This window comes from Oryzias melastigma, linkage group LG8 (genome assembly GCF_002922805.2).
Source record: "Oryzias melastigma strain HK-1 linkage group LG8, ASM292280v2, whole genome shotgun sequence".
NCBI classification, from domain to species: domain Eukaryota; kingdom Metazoa; phylum Chordata; class Actinopteri; order Beloniformes; family Adrianichthyidae; genus Oryzias; species Oryzias melastigma.
This window is the reverse complement of record NC_050519.1, coordinates 19667260-19687009: the sequence shown is the minus strand read 5'-3', so window position 1 is coordinate 19687009 and position 19750 is coordinate 19667260. Positions and strand designations below refer to the sequence as shown.

Below are 19750 nucleotides of genomic sequence, written 5' to 3'. Positions count from 1 at the left end.
TTTTTTTTTTTCCTTTTTTGCCATTTTGTCATGAAATGGTTAAATTTGTTATTGATATTACTTCTTCCATACAAAAAAGGGTGAAGGGGAGTCTTCCCTGGTGTCCAGTATTTACACAGCCTGTACAACTTTTTTTGTGTGATTTTCTGTTCGTACGGTGTAAAAATTTTGGCATTATTTCAAAAGAAAACGGGCCACAAAAAGAGAAAAGAATGGCCAAGAATAATATTTCTGTATAGTATTATGTATACAAGTGATACTATTTATATGGTACAATTTTGTCACCCACAGTTATTCCTAGTTATTATGTTGTTTCGATCGTTTCTTCCATAAATGTGTGAAATACATTTAGTAGCAACCCCTTATGTGATTTTCACTTCATTGATATTAATAATAATGACATGAACAAACAAATCTGAATTTTGTGCATTATTGTTTGGTAAATTCAACAAATAAACAGGTTTTGCAACGACAGGATAGGAAAGGAAGTCAGTGACTCATTCATAAAAAAATGACACATTTTAAAGTCAAGTCCAGCTTTTTTCTCACACATGTCAGATTCACCGGTATGTCCATCCCTGCAGCGTGAAGGTAGTTGGTCCCAAGCGTCAGTTTTCCTGACAGAAAATAAAAAAACACACCTCAGCTGATAGATTTAAGCCCCTCTAGGATCAGGATGTTCTGGCTCAATAAGTCAATTTCTGGAGCCGGAACAGAAAGTTTGGCCCCGCATGATGAAACTGGAACCAGTTTGGCCTAAAGGGAGAGTCTGGACAAGCCCTGCCGTCTCTGCGTGCTGGTTGCAGGTGATCTGATGGGAACGCTTAAGAAACAGGAGCTGATTTATGGACACATTCGCCGTCCCAGTCGGAGCGTGTTCAGTTTGGTGGCTGCATTTATTGCAAACGACGGGTAATAATTTCGGTTAGCCAGTGAGAAAAATATGGAAACCTAATAGGGTTTATGTGCACGAGGGCACATTTTTTCACTTTTCAATCACCCCCATGGACGTGAAAGCAGCAGAGGAGAAAAACAGAGGGAAGATGAGTTTCTTCTCTCAGGGCACAGGAGAAGATTACAGCGACTTATTGGAATTAGTAGCACACAAAATGAGAGAGAGGAAATAACTTCTGGATGCATGGGGACAAAATTGCATATGCACACAACAAATTACAGATAATATTTGCAGCCTCATAAGGAGAGACGTAAAATAAACAAGAATGCAACACATTCGAGGGCGTTCAGCTGTCAAGGAACACCGTTTAGTAATAGATGGGTTCAAATAAAGCAACTCCAGCTGATTCTTTTGGAGCAAAACCTCTGATAAGGGGTTGTACAAATGCATTTCAGCTTGGCTTCTCTGCGCTATTGTGCTGGATTTCTCAGCAAAAATCAACACTGGCAAACGTCCAGTGTATGCACATGTGAGTTCTATGAATGCATCATTTATATACATATATATTTCTATATTCCTTTACCACAGTGATGTCACTCCCAAACACAGAGAGGGAACAGGACAGGCCAGGCCGACGATGGCTCTAAATTCTGTGTGCAATCACCGTTAAAGAGACCAGATCAAAACGCGGGCGGCGAGAACAACGGCCGCCGCCAAAAAAGAAGAAAAAAAGATCACGATATACTGCCTCTATATGCAAATACCTCTGTATATGTGTAATATTGTATTACATAAATGTGTAGATAATTGATCTCAAAAAGCATTAAGAGTAGCTTACCTTAAAAAGAGAGAATCTAACACAATTCAACTTAACAAAGACTGCTAAAACTAAACTTTTCCCCTTAAATCACCAAACGTCTACACCTACAGTAAATTATCCTCCAACAGTGAACAGAAGAAAAAGCATTATTCTTAACATAATCCGTATACTGATTGGTAAACTATCAGAATTAACATGAGATTGAAAGAAAAAGAGGTTCAATTATATCACTTATGCCTAGTAATAATTGCGCGTTAACTACATTTTGCATATTTTTGTTGGTGGATTTTCTAGTTTTTACGCCTTTTTATTGTGGTTTTGCTTATTTCTTAAACAGCTGTAAAACATAGTGAAAGTTACATCCTGTCTGTCTCTTTACTGTACAGAGTGAGATGGTTTTTCAGATTATTTACAAGGGAGAGACTGAACACACGGATGCTGATTGACGCTCGCTCCACGCTCTTCTCCTCCGTTTCTCCGCCTCCGTCCGGCGCCGTCCTGCTGATAATGGTTGACCTGAACTTTCAAAGGTGTGTGCGTATAAAAATTCCAGAGATCCCGATCTGTTTTATTAGGAAAGTGGTGGGGGATAGTGAGAGGCTGGATGAGTCTTGTTTAAGGCCAACTCGATCGGTCCTGCTTTAGCGTGAACGCTGAATTTATGAGCTCAGCTGGCAGAGTTAGTGGAAAGCAGCAGCACTAGCAATTTCACAGAGAGACCTACTCTAGATGCGTGTAGATGGAGGATGAAAATCAGGGTCATCGACGTCCACGATCGCATTTCCTCCTCCTGCTCAGCCCTTCTGACCCCAACTGATCCAAGATCAGATAACTAACGGAGACCTCCTCGCTTCGAACATGACGAGTCATTATCAGACAGCACTGGAGAATAAAACCATGGGAGTGATAAGGCATGTCAACTGTACACTAAGTAAAAATTCCTGTGCAATAAATGAGGCCTCTTCACCTAAAGGTCAGACAAAAACCGTCTCCTTGCAGGACGAGGCCTCCACAGCTCAAATTCTCATCCTCAGGATTTCACTGTTTTTTTTTTAACAGTTTCAAGCATTTTCTACACACCCAACCTGCGAATACGACACATCCTTATTTCTTTTTACTCCATAAAAAAATGCAACACAAACTGTAGCTGGAGACTGGTGGGATTATGCAACATGTGTCCAGCAGAGGGCACTATAATGGTTGTGCATCACTGGGGCAGGAACAGCTGAAGATTAGTTAGAAAGAACTCGGAACTGATTAAACATTTGTGACAATTTTGACTTGGAATCAAACTAAGATAGTAGAATAGTGATGCTGTGCAAACTCTTGATGAAATTTGGGATTAAATAGAATGTAGGTAAACACTTTCTCACAACTTTGTGTCACATTTTGGCAGTTCTTCAAGTGTTGTTCTTGTACACACAGTCACACAAAAACTAAGCTAAGAATGATTAGAAATATAGACGACCATCAACTGTTTCAGGGGCGAAAAAATGACTGTCCTGAAGTTCTGTCATTCAAGAAATAAGGGAGAAGTTTTCTTATGAATTATTTGTTATGCTTCATTCATAATTTTGTGGCTCAGTATGAGCTGTAATTCCACCACAGTCCAGACGCTTTCAGCTTTCTGCAGATGGAGACACGTTCGTCAGAATTAGTCAAAGTTTGTCTGTTGTAGGTTTAATGCTTTGAGTGAACATCAGTAAATTCATCTTCATATTTATGCAGATTAAAAATGTTCCATTTGATCCATCTTGAACTGCTTTTTAGCTTTCATTTTAGCATAAAATAAGGTAAATTTGTCATTTTAAAACTGACAGAGTTCTCTTTACAGTTTTGCATCCTCCTGGCTCTAGTTCTGCAGAATTTCATGTTTTTTTATGTGTCGGCTAAAGAGTTAGCACCTGCCAGTGCTCTGTTTGGCTGCTCTAGAAGCTTGAACTGTGACATTTTTGGAATATATTAAATATTTTAAAAACAAAGTTTTTTAGTGAATTAACAAAGTCGGAGAAAAAAAAAAGAGGAAAAATTTCAACAGAAACCTACTTTCAAACTGTGTAACTTCAAGAACTTCAACAAAACTTCAAGAAAAGTATGTAAAGGGACATAAAACATGAAGAAAAACTCAAAATTTCTCTGCTTTTTGGGGTTAAATTTCCTCACAAATGTAATAGTTTTAGGAAACAAAAGTAAAGACGTGTGATCTTGTTGCATTTGTTTTGTGCTTAAAGAATTTTTTGTCTGGCCTTTTAACCTACAGACAGTAGATTAAAAGGCCAGACTTTTTTAACATACAAGAAGACATATATAAAAAATATTTATTCAAAAAATACTAAAAAATACACAGTCATTGCTATGTAGAAAGAAGAAGGATTCTAATCCCCATCCATGAATGTACAGGACACTGCTTCTATTGACTATGAAATTGCGCAAATTAGATTTGCAATAAAAAATTCAGCTAATGTAAATATGCCAATTTTGAAAAAAACTTGCACTTATTGAAAACAAAAACGTTTTTGCTCTGGGAGGAAGGGGATTTTGGGATGTATCAAAATTGACATATTTTGCAAAACTGTAATGAAAACACTTTTTTTGAACTAAATGAGTCACATGACCGAGAACCGGATGCTACCCTTAGCGGGCGCCACAATATGGCTCACAGCACCACACAGCTCATCAAAACTTGAGCATGTCATGCAGAATTGTTGGATCCACAGCCCGTTTCATCTGTAGCAGCTCCCGTGTTTTTGATTGATTTATTTTGTGTTTATTATTCTAATTTATCACAGAGTAGTTGTGAAATTGTGTTTCTAAAACTTCAGTGAAGTTTTGCGCATAGGAAACTGTTGCAGTTGCTAACTCGTCTCTCACATTTATTTTGATATTACAGTTTTGTTTTTTTCAAATCTCCCCTCTGTCTTCTCAAACCTCATCTGGTCACAGTAGATAGTTACCCAAACAGAACCTGGTTCTGATTACGTTTTGCTTCTGCTCTTGCTTATAAGAGTTTTTTTTTTCTTCTTTTTTTTCTATAAGTGTGTTAAAAGGAGCAAATATGCTTCTATCAGTCTCTATAGACTTAATAAACTAGAGTTTAAATCATTGTACAGGAAAGATCTGAACCAAGTTGGACTGTTGGCTCATTTGGAGAATCATAAAATATTTTTTTTCTTGGTTTGATGTTTTTCTTGCTATTTTGGGAAGCATTTTGAGACAATCTTGGTTGTAAATGATAAACTAAACTACATGGAGAGTCGGATAGTTGCAGCAAGAAAGCTAAAGAGGTCCGCTACTCCAAAGTACAACCACTACGGTGCAATCAAAAAGGGACTTGTAGTGGTGAAGTCTGCTGAACACATGAGTCAGAAACTGCAGCTCAATGAAGCTATCTTTACATCCACAACCAGTTTTGAATACGGATGCGACTTATTCACAGGTTTTCATTGTGATGAATCAAAGCACAACGTTAAAACAAAGCCTTCTGTGTGAGCGTCTAAGACTGTTTCACAGAACACAATAGTCAGAGGCTGAAAAAGTAAGTGTCTGGTGAGTGTTATGTAACCTGAATAAAAGAAGTGGCCGAAAGGCTGTTGTGAAGCGAGACACGCCAGTCTAACCGGAACACTGGGACATCCTGAATTCAACAGGTTCATTAAACACTTCCCAAACCTAACATTTTCTTAAACAAAGGTATAAAAGACCTTACATTTTTTATTGAAACCACAGCGGCAGTCTGCTGTCGATGCCCGCTGCGGTTTTGGCTCATATGTGATGAAAACACAAGCAGCCTGAAAGTGTGCCGGTCAGTCCTGGTGCTGCCACGCGTGGGGACATTTCCACTGGAGACCTGTAAGGCACGTCCATCCACTCAGCAGCTTCTGACAAAAACGTTGTTATTCACAGTAACACAAGTTCAGACCCACAAAACAAAAGAAAATGAAGCTTTTCCACAGGGAGCAAAAAACACAAATCAGAGGAATGTAAAATATTAAATAAGAGAAAACAAACTGGAGTTGAAGACTCAGTCTTTCTGGCTTGTTGGTTGAAGTAAGAACAACCTCCCTGCTGCCACCAGGAGCAGATGAAACACAACTATAGATAGCAAGAAATTTATGAAGTATCATATTAGTAGAACAGAAACGAGAACAACTTAGTGATATCATCATGAGTTACCATAAACAGCATTGACGTCTTTGTTATTCACAACATTGTTGTTGTTCTTATACCCTGTTTTTCTATAAGAATATCATATTTTCATCCATGATTGTATTCTCGTAACAAACAGCTCTTTAGGGAGGATGATGAGGAGGAGCAAGGATGAAAGGAAGAAGAGTGAGATGGGAACAGATCCAGGTGGCGCCACGGATCTGGTAAATGTGACAGCGTCTACGTTCTGCTTTGACACAGGGGCAGATGGACAGTTCACTCCTTCCTCAGTAGCACCCAGCAGGAGCCCTCAGACTGCCAACGCACCACAAGGCCAGTGGCGAGCGGAGATGAGATGTTGCATCGTTACAAAATCAACGGTGGCTTCTCAAATACTGGTGGGATAAGAGATGGAGCTGGGGTTCAGAAGATGTGTGGGGTTGGGGGGAATGTTCTCTGATGGTGTCTGAACAGAAATGCAGAATAGCTTTGGCCAGTTTTGAGAAAGAGATAGCATCCCACACCTCCTCAGGATGTCCTGATTTTGTTGACATTCTTACCTTTTCAGTCATTTTTTCTGTTTTCTAATGTCTTAAACACACCTAACATCTGATGCCCGTATTGCTCTCCTCCTCCTCCCTCCCCATCTTTTACACATCAGACTCAATGCTGGAGAGTTTCTCGTACACATGGCCATTGCTTCCATTGAAGGGACGTGGGGGACCGACCCCCAGCATGGAGCCGTGGTGGTTCATTCCACCAAGGCTGAGCTCTTTCGGGAACCGGGGAGTCACATTAGACATCACGCCGGCTGAGGCAGGCGCCGGCATGTAAGTGGTTGTACTTAACTGGCTCCTGAAGTCACTACGGCTGTTTTTGGCAACTTGTTGCTGCTGCTGTTGCTTTGTCATGTAATACTGTTTGGCTCCATGCATCAGACACTGATCGTCGCCAAAGGTGGGTATAAAAGGGTTTTGGTTTACCCGGTCAGGGTAAAGGGATTTGGATAAAGAGAATCCTGCCCCGCCTCCTCCTTCCATCAGAGATCTGTCTCTGTCCCTCATGTCTCTCTCTCCGATGGAGCGGCGATGGGGGCCCTCACCGCCTCTGAAAAGGCCAAACGGTGATCCAGGACCTTTTCGACTGTCAGCTCCGTAGAACAGCGGGTCTCTGTCTCTGTCCCTCTCTGAGCCCCCATGTCGCTCAAATATGTGTGCAAAGGGACTGTTACCTTCCATGTAGCGCTCCTTCTCCTTCAAGCTGACACTCCTAGGTGGGGGCAACATTCCCACCATGCCTGGTCCGCTCATTCCTCCACCTCCTCCCAAACCTGCGATCAAACTTCCCATCCCACCCGATTCCTCCTTCTGAAGGTCCACGAACGTGTCATATGAATGTTGACGCCTCAACTGCTTCCCAAGTCCTCCACTCTTCCTTCTCTGCTGGGCCTGAGATTGAGACTGGGGGCCTCCAACCATACCTCCGACTCCTCCCCCACCTGTCCCTCCCCCCATCTGTTCCAAGAGGTGGTTGTTGTCCTCGCTGATGTCATAGAGGTTTCCTGTCTTTTTACAACCTTCGCAGCGCATGCAGGTTGCTGAGCTCGGTCGGCTGTTCCCTCCCCCCGAGGAACCACAGCCCATTCCACCGCCATACCCGCCCCCACCTCCATGGATGGACATCTGCTTGCCCCCTCCTCCCCCACTAGCCCGACAGTTTCTACATTCCCATTCTCCCCCAGCCAACCCAGATCCTCCACTCTTTGAGTCGGACTTTTTGGGTTTACTCTTGAGAAAATCCTCCACTGGCACCAGTGAGGTACAGGTTCCAACTCCTCCATCTCGACTCCCAGGGCCCTCAGTCAAATCCACATGCTCCCACTGAGGAACACCCTCTTTGGGACGAAACTGGTCCAAATAAAAATCCCTAACGCTCTCCTTTTCTCTGAAAAGATACGAGTTCCCGTCATTGTTTCCCCCTCCTCCAGTCCCTCTCTTTCGTTCTGGGGGCAAGAATGGTGGGGAGGCAGAGCGTTGACTGTGGTAGTGGTGGTGACTGATGTGGTAGGGCTTCCTCCTGTAGCCCAGCTCAATCTCGTCCAGTTCCCGTCTGGACTTTGCAGAGGCCGGCCTCTTCTTCAGACTGTCTCGGTACTGTTTGCGCTTCTTGGCATTACCCTCCAAATTTCCGTAAGTTACTGTGTGTGTGGAAATGTCTGAGACATCTGAGCGTACATTTCCATCTTCTTCTCCCCTCCCTCCACAGTAGCTATGTCCTGGGATGTATGTAGAACTTGAAGCACCGCCCTTGAAGGAGAACTTCCCGTACACGTCAGGAAGTCCTCCCTTGAATCCTGGGCCTGACGGGGGAGTCTGTCCGGACAGCAGGTCGAACTTGCTCATGTTCCTGTGGGTCAATGCAGAGCAGGGCTGCGTGGCAAAGATGGGGGCCACGCCTCCACCGAGGCTATCACAATCAAACATGCCCCCCTCCAGGGAACTCACACTGCCTCCAAGACTGTGGGGCCTGTTGGGTGGAGGGCCAGTCAGACCTAGTGTTGAGCCATGATGATGCAGGTAGTGATCCTGGTAGACATTACTATCCTTGAGGTGAAGGTTACCAAATGTCCTCTCCACCTCACTGATGTAGTCACTGAACATGTTGTCCTCTGGTAAGTATGGAGGTTTGCAGTCGGAATGTCCAGCTAAGCTGCGTCGATGCTCTGAGATGTCATAAACCGAGGATTCTCGACGAATGAAGTCCAAAGCGCTGTGAGGCGATCCGTTCACCCCAGACAGGGAGGCCATGTTCTTGGCAGTGCGCAAGAGCCGCATAATGTTGGAATGGGTGTTGTTCATGGTTGCTGATGGGGAGTTTAAAGCAGAACTGCTTTTTTCCTCGATCTGCACTCCGTGGATGCAGCTGTAGATGCCCTGTGAGGAGAAGAAAGAGACGGATTAAAGAGGGATAATATGACACTATTTCCTCCTGCTGGTAAAGACCTCTAAGTCTTGTCAGTACACTTCCCAGAAATATGGCACACAGAACAATCTGGAGGACCATTTTCTGTAATTTTACAGGTGTAGCCATAGAGACAAAAACTCTTGTCAAAGTAAAAAATCCAAGTCAATACTCAGAGCTCCGAGCAAAGAAAAGTATTACAAATGTTGTACTTCTGTTACAGGGGAAGAAATAAGTATTTGATCCCTTTTTGATTTTGCTGGTTTGCCAAGTGAAAAAGATGTCAGTCTTTTATCATAATGGTAAGTTAATTGGAGAGAAAATTGCAAAGAAATGCTATAACTCAACTTTACAGAATTTAGCAACATTTATTTGCGTTTCATTGAGGGACATAAGTATTTCAACTCTCTTGACGGAAAGATTTACAGCAAAGCCCTTATTATCAAGCACAAAAGTCAGACGCATCTTGTAGTTGATGATCAGGTTTCTGCATATATCATGAGGATTTTTGATCCACTCTTCTTTGCAAATTACTTCTATATTGTTAAGATTTGGTGGCTGTTGCTTAGCAACTTCAGCTCTTTTCATAGGTTTTCTATAGGATAGAGGTTCAAAGACTGCGTGAATGACTCCATGACCTTGATCTGTTTTTACTTCAGCCATTCCTCAGTTGCTTTGACTGTATGTTTTGACCCATTTGAAGTCTCCTGGTGGAGGGACGGAGGTTCTCATTCAGGATTTGACGATACCTGGCAACACCCATCCTCCCGTCCACACAGTTAAGTATTCCTGTGCAGAACAACCCCCCAAAGAATAATGTTTCCACCTCCGTGCATGACAGTGGAGATAGTGTTCTTGGGGTCAGAGGCAGCATTTCTCTTCCTCCAAACACAACAGGTTGAGTTGATGCCAAAGAGGTCAGACTTGGTTTGGAGCCGCCCCACCTATAGGTGGATTGATGGTCATGTTCTTGGATTTTGGCTCCAGTGGTTGTGACCTTTAACCCCCAGCTTGTTGCTGATAGTCTTGTAGTTCATACTTGTCTTGTGAAGGTCTACAATCTTTTCCCTTAAATCCACCAAAAGCTCTTTAGTCTTTCCATGTTGGAGAGTTTGAAGTCTGACTGATGGATGGTTCTGTGGACAGGTGTCTTTATACAGGTGATCAGTTCAAACTGGTGTCTTCAATCAAGTTGATTAGGAGAGTCTAACAGGTCTGTGTGAACAAGAATTCTTTCTCTTAATGAAATGCAAATACATTTATATAAATTATTGTAAGTTGGTGACTTGATTTTCAATATCTCACTGTTTAAAGGACCCATTAGGATGACACATTATACATTTCTTTTAAGTGGCCAACTTACAAAATCAGCAAGGGATCTAGGGCTGCCACACAAGTTGATTAATCACCGATTATTTTTTCTGATGCGTTAACTAATCAGGTAATGCTCAAAGTGGATGTAAAGCAAAAATCTTAACCATCATTAGCTTTAAACTAACTAAAAATTAGATAATATAGCATTAGCTGTGATAAGGCTAGTGGGAATGCTGGAAGATGAATTTGTCAGTTGAAGATGCTGATAGTGAAGCTAATAGCTGAAAACGCTGTAGCTCATAGCCAGCTAAAGTATTAGGTAAATGCAAATTTAGCACCCAAAACTGAAAAAAAGCCTAAGTCAGCCAAAATAGCTAGCATGTAGCAATATTAGCTAAACTCCAAATTAGCCTAAAAAACAGAAAATTCCTAAATTTGCCAAAATAGCCAGCGTGTAGCTGAAATATTAGCTAAACGAAGGTAAATTTGCCTAAAAAACCTTAATAATCGGCAAAATAGTCCAAAAAGCAAGCAGAATGTTATTTTAACCTTAAACCTTACTCCACTCTGACTCCATATGATATAAAGTAACGACAAATCAAATACTGAATTAGTGGCTGACGATTTTAAAAGTCGATTGGTTGTCGATTAGTCGACTAATCGTGGCAGCCCTAAAGGAATCAAATACTTATTTCCCCCACTGTATGTACAGACTGTAATCTGACATGATGGTTCCAGTGGAATTATCTTAAAATATCAATAGAAAGAGAAACAAATAAGAATTCCACCAACTGTAAAATTTACTGTTAATCATGAGTAAAAACTGAAAAAAGGTGCTCCATGAATTAGCTTAATGCTAATATGAAGCATGTACTACTTCATGCTGTAACTGGACTGTGCTTTTAGTAAATGAGAGGACAGTAAATACGCAGCAAGGGTACTGACATACAATGTACGGCATTGTATAATTTATGGACACTTTAGTCATATAGTCACTGAAATGAGAAAGATTGCTGCTGAGCAAATAGTATGAAGACTCACTGAGAGTGCTGTGGCTCAATGGTGGGTGATTGATAAAAGGGAAAGAGCCGTAAAAACCTCTTTAGACCGGCTGGTCAATACTTTTAATCAATGTGATTAGAATTCAGCTGTACAATTTCCTCTGACAGTTATTAAAGACCTCAGTTTCACGAGCCCTCAGAGCCACTGACCACAAAACAATCTGGCGCACCGAACACGGCCGCACCAAGGAGAAAGCAGCTGATCCGTACAGTGACAGAAAGATGAACCGCTCCATTTGCATTCAGTGATGTACGGGACAATATCCAGATAAAAATGGATGTTCAGCTGAAAGCAAACCAGGCGTGACAGATGAGGGCCGTAAAGGATCGGATCAATTCCCGACATACTTTTTACTTTTTTTTTTTCTGGACACTTGCAGATTATTACGGAAAAATGACGGTGTTTCGTTTTAAGCTAACAGTCTAAGACCAGGTGACCTTTGTGCTGCGGGTCGGGTTGGGGATGAGGCATCATGCTGCAGACAAATCATCCCAATGAGTATTCACAAATCTCCTTGCTCCAGCTCTTTGTTTTTTGTTTAACTGCATTCTGCCCGCTGCACTGCAACACAAAAGCTTCATCGCTCATACTGTTGTTATAGATAATGTTATTACTTTTTTAATTTCACACTCTGTTAATGATCAAGTATACAAGAGCTACAACATCAGAGAAGAAAATGGCAAAGGAGTCTTGATGAATTTGAAGTCGTCTCCACCTAAATCCGTCTTTCAGGGTGGATCCCCTCATCTCCACTTCATCTCTGTCATCCGCTGCTGTGCATAATTTGTCACCACTGCATTCCAGTTCTGATTACAGCCCACCTACAACCAAATCTGTCACTTCTTTCTTCCCACGACATCAATGACAATCATTCTGTTGCTTAGCTTCATCTCAGGCCGACGCCCCCTCCCCCTTTAGATTTTTACCCAGATTCAGTTCGAGGGGAAAGAAAATCACATTTTATTCATGATAGGAGGACAAAGTAAAGGCTTCAAACTGCATGCAGAGTCGGAAGTATTTTTTTGGTTTACGGTTTAAAACTAGGCAAAAACCGCACTTTGAGCGATGATGTGAGAGGGCTGCAAAAAGCTTCACCTCCAATACATTTACTGTTTTATAGTCATCAGAGGCCGCTTCAATCGGTATAAGTTATTAGATTCAGTGGAGAAGAAAGCGAGTAATGGGGTGATAGATGCTCATAAAAGACAGGAACTTTGGAGAAAAAATAGACTCATTCGATTTGTGTGTGCACATTTGTAACTCCTACAAAACATTTTGTGAATAACTGTGTGCACTTGAAATCATGTATTTGCATGTAGATAAATGACAAAATATAATTTACACACGCACGGCTTAAACTTACAGTAGCTTAAAACTAATTACACACACATAAGTATTTTAAATATACACACCAATTGCCCAATACACACACACAAAACTGCATTTACACACAAAACAGATGTGAGACCCTTTTCACATCTCCTGATTGGTTTGTAAATGATGCGTTTAAATGCTGCGAGAATGCTTGTTCATCAGAGTTTTCTTATCAGCCGCTTTAAACTTGGATTGTGAATATTATCTAGTAAAAACTTTTCCTTCTTTCTTAAACAGATATGCCCCGACAATTACTATAAAAAATGTCTAAATATGCATTTTTAAAAAGCTCAACACTGAAGTTAAAGAAGCCGGATATTATTCACAATCTAAGCTCATAAGAAAGTTAATAAGAAATCTCTGATGACCCAGCATTCTAGCAGCATTTAAACGCATCATTTACACACAAATCTAGCGTCATGAAAAGTCACACATCAGATTTGCGTGTTTCAATCAGGCAATTTCTGCATTCGTTTTAAAGATTTTTAGTTTTAAGTTGCTGCAATTTAAAGTTCGGCTTGTGTATAGTATATTATGCATTTTTTTTGTATTTTGTAATTTTTGTAGATGCAAATACACAATTGCAAGTGCACATAGTTATGCAAAAAATATATTGTATGAGTTATAAATCAAGAATTATGCACACAGTCCTTTTTCTCTCTATATTAAACTAACCACACGACTGTACCTGAAACCATGTAACCGACGCCATCAGTGACAAACATTTTATTGCTACTAGAATGAAATATTAATTGCAGCAATAACAATAAGCTTTATTGGATTACTCTGTGGAAATGAACAAAGAATCACGTCAAGACAAACATTAGGACCCTGGAAGAGGAAGTAATTGGCTACTTTAATTGATTTGGTTGGAAATTTCAAATTAAAATTCATTAAAAAATTAATTTTCGATTCATGACTCACATGGAGCCAATGAAATGTCATCAGCTCTGCATTTTTCTAAATTTAGGAAAAGCCCGAGACAAACCGATTTTTTTATTTTCTGCATTGATGAAAATGTTGACGAGTTTGAATCATTTTTTTACCGATTCACGAAGAATCATTACATCCCAAATTCTGATGCATCCACTTATAGACAACTAGATCCATGTTCGTCTTAATTCTCCCTGTCCAAGCTGACATCCGGCTCTAAACTGTATGACTGGATAACTTCAAATTTGTTTGTCATTTTTGTTGTACCCCTACTGTTAGGTTGAGTGTAAACAGATGGATGGCGGGAAGTGGGGAAGGGGTTGCTCCACGTCAGCAGTCCCAACCACAACCCAGAGGTGAATTTCTAAGAACTCCTACCACTCTGCAGAAACTATGTCCTAGAAAACTACAGTTTCTTAAAATTTCGGCTAAAAACTGCATAATCATAAAAAAAAAACAAACACTTGAATCGTTTTTAAAACAGTTCAAAAGATGATCAGAGTGGGTCTTCAAGGCCCCAAAAATCCCATCCCAGTGTTTTCCCCTTAATATTTTATCAGACTGAACCATCTGTGGACACAGTGTTTATTTAATTTGTCAGATCACTGCAAAAGCAGACGTCATTTTTGTAAACGAGAACAATCAGTGAGTGTTACACGAAGCCTAATTGGCCTCTGATCTGATCCCAATTCAAGTGATAACGATGCAATCCTCGAAAACAAGGCCCAATAAAAGGAGAAGTCAACTGACATTTCCACAACAACCCCCCCCCCCCGTACATGCCTGTTAACAACGAGAAATTAACATTAGACAAAATCATCAGAACTGAATGCAGCAGCCGGCCCATAAATCAGAGTTTTTTTCTCTTCAGCTCGGCTTTCCAGGCCCCACAAACAAATCAAGCTGAGAGAGAGCGCACCAGCATGCAGTTTGAGCTGTAAATTAGCCATGTGATTGAGCCTGCAGCGGCTCACCTTCAGAGGCATGTAGTCAATTACACCATAGCCATGTCAAAACAATTCCTATGCAAATCAAACACCTTGGGGTGACTTTGGTCCCTCGAGATCCGCTAATCTACCCCCGTCGGTAGGGTGGCTGATTCTTTTGTTGAGTGAAACATTGATTTTGGCTCAGCATTATTTTGTAAATGTTTGCCTCATGAGCAAAAGGAAAGCCTGAGATTCCGACTGAAAGGAGAACACTCAATTCTCTGACTCTGCTGTTTGGTTGGGTTGAATATTTACTGTATTTTCCGGAGTATACGTCACAGTTTTTTTCATAGTTTAGCCAGGGGTGAGACTTATACTCCAGTGCGACTTGTGTGTTTTGAAAAAAAATTTTAGACATCAACAGGGTTATAAATGTGTTGTTTTCCCAGTAAACACTGTTAACAACCACTAGAGGGCGCTGCAACCGAAGTATTTGCTACTGACAGTGGCAGAAGAAGTGTCGTCCAAAACAAACAAGGAAGAGATTCTGATTGTTTTCCTCTGAATCTCTGAAAATTTTCTAATAAACTTCAAAAGATTGGTATCCTTGTATTTCTTTATTTATTTTTAGCTACGGTAGGCTTGGCGGATTTGTTCTGAAACATCAGACTTTTCTCCTAAAAGTGCGACTTATACTCCGGTGCGACTTATACTCCGAAAAATACTACAGTATTCCATTGTTTATGGGTGGGGTCACGTTCCATAAATAACCTGTGATAGCCAGGTAAAATCTGTAAGGTAGAATTACATGTTTTAAGACTGTAAAATATTTCTCTACACACTTCGTTTTGTCAAACAAGAACATTTTCACACAGATAGTCCATTCATAGAGAGACAATCTGGCCTTCTGGGATTGAACTGGATTATAACAACTGTCATTAATTCAGATGTTTTAGCTTTTTGTGCAGCACATTAAGACAACCCCAGTTGTGAACTGACACCTTTAATAACCAAAACTAGTTGTTTGTTTATTTACCAAAAATGTGTCAAAAGTCAAAACCACCTGTTTTCCTCCACCTTTTCTTATGCTGTACTTAAATGTAAATTGATTTTGTCTTTCTTCAAGACCTTCTATCATAATTTTTTAAGTTTAGGGGTGTTTCTTTTATAGTTTTCTACTTACCCTGCTGATTGAGAAGACAAAGCCGGGCCGACCCGAGCAGACGCCCATGAAGCAGAAGCGCAGCTGCCAGTAGAACCAGTGTTCGCAGATGAAGGTGATGAGGGAGAGCGCCATGGCGGCACCCAGCATGTAGAAGACGCCGGCCATGTTGTCCACGTCCAGCTGGCTGGACATCACCTCGTTCTTCTCGTGGTGGCAGATCCCCGTCAGCCACAGAGACTCCAGCTCCTCCATCTCACCTGCGTGGAAGACATGGCGTGATATTGGAGACGGGGCAGATTAGAAGAAAGGGCAAAGGCAGGGGGACGGAGACAGATGGCGTGGAGGTTAAAGGAGGCGTAAAGAGATGAATGCAGAGTTCAAAAATGGACAGAAAATGCTTAAGACATTGCAAATATATGTAAAACATAAAAGGGAAATGATGTAATAACAAGTATGAGTGATAGGGATGAGAAAATGATGCAACATGGGGAGAGCGTGCAGAAAAGAGGGGCTGAGGATGGTTAAAAGTGAAGTACAGCCCTGAGATGTGCTTCACACATTTGTGCTTTTGTTCCCACGATAATTACACATTTCTTATTAGCATTTTTGATCTACTGGTTGATTGTGTGAAGCTGGTGTGATGCCAGCCCCCGAGTTTCTGCTGTCTTTTGTGGGTCACCTTCTGTTTCATCACGAGCTGCTCTCAATCAAAGCAGACAACAGCACGACAGGCGCCACTTAATTAATCATATATTCAACCAGGGTTGCTACATTTCAACTCCTGTGCTGCAGCACCGCCTGGCCTTTGAGCAACAAAAGGCATCTCAGCAAACACTCAACCTCAGGAGGACGCTCGGCTGTACAGCCAGACATTCACAGTCGGTCTGCAATGTCCATCTGCTCATAAAGGATGGCTGAAACCATTCTGAAATATATGCTTGATATGGTTTTTGTTTGCTTTCCTTGAAGAAAGTGGCTATTCATAGGTAATTTTCTAAATATGTGAGGCCGGTGCTGAACTTTTTTCTTGGCCACATGGACCTGGAGGAAAGGTTAAGGTTAGGTCAGGTCAGGGGTCTTCAACCTGCTGCTCCAGATCCACATGTGGCTCTTTCATCTCTCCATTGTGGCTCCAAACATAAAATAAGTCATGTAGACTGCTGACCCAGCCATGTCCACCGTCTGAGTCAGCAGCTCCTGATAATGTCTGCCTGATCAAAACTACCTAAAGAAAACAAATAAACAAAGCCCACAAACAAAGACTACCAAGGTCCAACCCCAAACTAAAATAACAAAACCCAGCAGTGTAAGACTGCTGAGGACAAAGAGGGGAGAAAGAACAAAGAATAAATAAATACAAGAAAAATAAAATAGCATTTTTTAAAGTAAGGATTACTTAATTAGCATTTATTAAATCTGGATTTATTAAATGTATAAATTGATGACTGAGGTTCATAGATATGATACATCCCTGTTGACCTGAAGACGTCTTGTTTGCTCAACTCTACCTCCAGAGTGAACAGATTTTATATACAAAGCAAGACTTTGATAAAAAGTCTGATCTTTATAAGTTAAAGGTACAATGCTGCACAATATTGGTTACTAGCTGCCTAGAGCTGCACTCAGATGATCCTGTTTGGCACAGAGCATCTGTTATTTTGAAAATAAGTTATTTGAGCTTCTGTTAAACTTAAACAGTAAAATAAAATAAAAATAATATTTTGAGAGATGCTAGGCTCTTTTTATATTTTTGCTTTTATTCGTGCCAAAAATAGACATAATTCATATTTATTATTTAAAAAACAGAAGGTCATGAATGCAGATCCAAATTTCTTGAAGACTAAAGTAAGAATATATGGCTCCTTGTAGGTTTTGATCATTAGAAATCAAGCCCAAATGGCTCTTTTACTGTTAAAGGTTGGCGACCTCTGGGTTAGGTTAATACATGCGGCCAACAACAACATGTAGCATTGGACGAACTTAAAATACATTCAGGCAATGCATTAATTTATGTCTTGGCTGTACATATTATTTGTGGCCAACAAGAAATTCCATCGGTTTTTGTGCTGGTTGCACATAAATATGCAAGATTAAGATCAGCCTTCTTGAAATTATGATGTATATTAGACAATGAAATTCAAGTTTTCTGTGTTGCATGAGCAATTTTTGAACTCAAGTCGTGATAAGATGCAATAATAGTTTCTGAATAAACTTAAATTTAGGACAGGTCACTGATAGAACATGTACACTGATCAAATACTGTAAAACACAAACTCCATTAATCTATGCATGAATCCATTCATCCATCCATCCATAAATCCATCATTTGTTCCATTCATTCATCCATCCATCCATCCATCTGTCCATCCATCCTTTGTTCCATTTGGGGTCATCAGGTTGCTGGAGCCTATATCCAGCCAAAATCTGACAAACCCTGGACACTTCATGGTCCATCAGAGGGAAAACACAAGCTCTTTAAAACAAATTTAATAGTTCAAGAAAACCAACCTCTTCCAAAAAAAGTGTTTGTTTCTGACTTTCAAACTTACAATAACGACATATATAACAAAAACTATTTGCACTAAAAAGCTTTTACGTTTAGCAGATGTTTCTTTTATTCTTCAAACCTTGAGCTCTCTTATGGGGTCCAGATGACCCCACTTTTAATGTAAATATGCCTTGGATAGCACAAGGGTTACCTGGAAATTGAGAAGATACTCCGACTATTAACAGTGGGTCAATAATCTTACTATGAAGTTAGAATTATGACACAAATTTCCTTCAACTGTATAACAGCTTTTTCCCTTGAAAAACAACACATGCCTGACAAAAAGATGAAGCTTAAGGCTTAGCCAGAACTGCCCTTACAAGGGGTTATGGGCTGTCTGTGGGCGCAAAACGGGAAAACTTGTATGGGGAACACAGATGACTCGCACAAATTATTAAGGTTTTAGACCGCTCGGTGAACCTGTAGAGTGAAAATGTTCATGCACATTTTTTCTATGGGTATGCTGCAGGCGACAGGTTGTAGTGAACACCTAAACAACACATAATGGTGAGTAAGGGTAATTAGGTGCTTGTTTTGGCAGCTTGACTGTTAGAAATGACTCAATTAGACAATGAGAGTGTAGTTTCTGTTGTCATCCTACATATAACCTGCACACCCCATGTGTTCAGCATTTGTGCACAGTCAGTAAAGAGCCAGTACTCACTAACAACCTGAGTGGGGACCAGTACAACATCATGACCCGTATGACATAACTTAAATTATCCTTACAAATACTTCATGATACACTTACCACACACACACCAATGGTTTTCATGGCGTCCCTTGAGGTGGACACACAAACCTCAAGAGAACTGCCTGACACACATGCACTCCCTTTAAGATGTGATCTCTACAAACCTTTACAGGCCTGGAAAATCAAAAACCTGCAGCATCTTTAGATTCCGGGTCAACCCCTGTTCAGGTGCATGTGACTAAGGCATTAAATGTGCAGAAAAAGATCCTAATGTTTAAAACTTCTGGAAATGAAGGTTTCATGCTGAGCCGTTTGGTCCAGAGTTTGTTTTCTTTAGAAAAGTGTTTGGAAATTAATCTAAATTCTGATGCAAAGTTAAGGGTTTTGGTTCACTTACAGGTTAAAACTGATGCCGTTTAGTGAAAGTGTAAATGCAAAAAAAATTAAAAAGAGTTGAAATGAAGCGTGTAAAGAAAGCAATGTCATTACAGAATATTTAAGTAGTAAAAGCAACCAAAAGGGCAAATAGTGAAATCATTGGGATATAGTTAGGAATCTAAATGGGTCTTCTCCTCTTTCTTTTTCCCTGCTTTGTATTTGTTTTGGGGCAATACTGCCTCCAATTGAGCAGCCTCTGTAACTGAGAGTCAGTGAGTCAGTAACTCATACCAAATGAAGACATTTCACCTTTTATCATGCACTGCCCTTTCTGCTGACATTGAGATGGATTTCCATTGTATGAAAGAAGCTTTAACTTTTTTTCAAACCAGAATTTGAGAAAATGTATTTCTTACAAACTATTTCCTAATCTTCTCTAGCTCTTTGTTGTAAAGTTAATTAGTCCAGTGAAGTGATTAAAGTGGGAGCAGATTCTCTATATAACATTAGGCTTAGAAACCAAGAGTAAGA

The 19750-nt window shown here is 40.6% G+C and overlaps 1 protein-coding gene across 4 annotated transcripts in view; it reads right to left on the bottom strand.

The window, feature by feature from the left end:
• The window catches only part of LOC112146837 (glutamate receptor ionotropic, NMDA 2B), a 154276-nt gene continuing 134526 nt past the window's right edge, over window positions 1-19750 (bottom strand). For 3 of the 4 annotated variants that reach the window (XM_024272860.2, XM_024272858.2, XM_024272861.2), the window contains 2 exons: window positions 15618-15856; window positions 1-8794 (listed from right to left, as the gene is read on the bottom strand). In XM_024272860.2, coding sequence (XP_024128628.1) covers window positions 6512-8794; window positions 15618-15856 — 2522 coding nt within the window. In that variant the 3' untranslated portion in view covers window positions 1-6511. The remainder of the gene's footprint in view (window positions 8795-15617; window positions 15857-19750) is intronic. The other variant, XR_002919323.2, reaches the window with a different exon arrangement.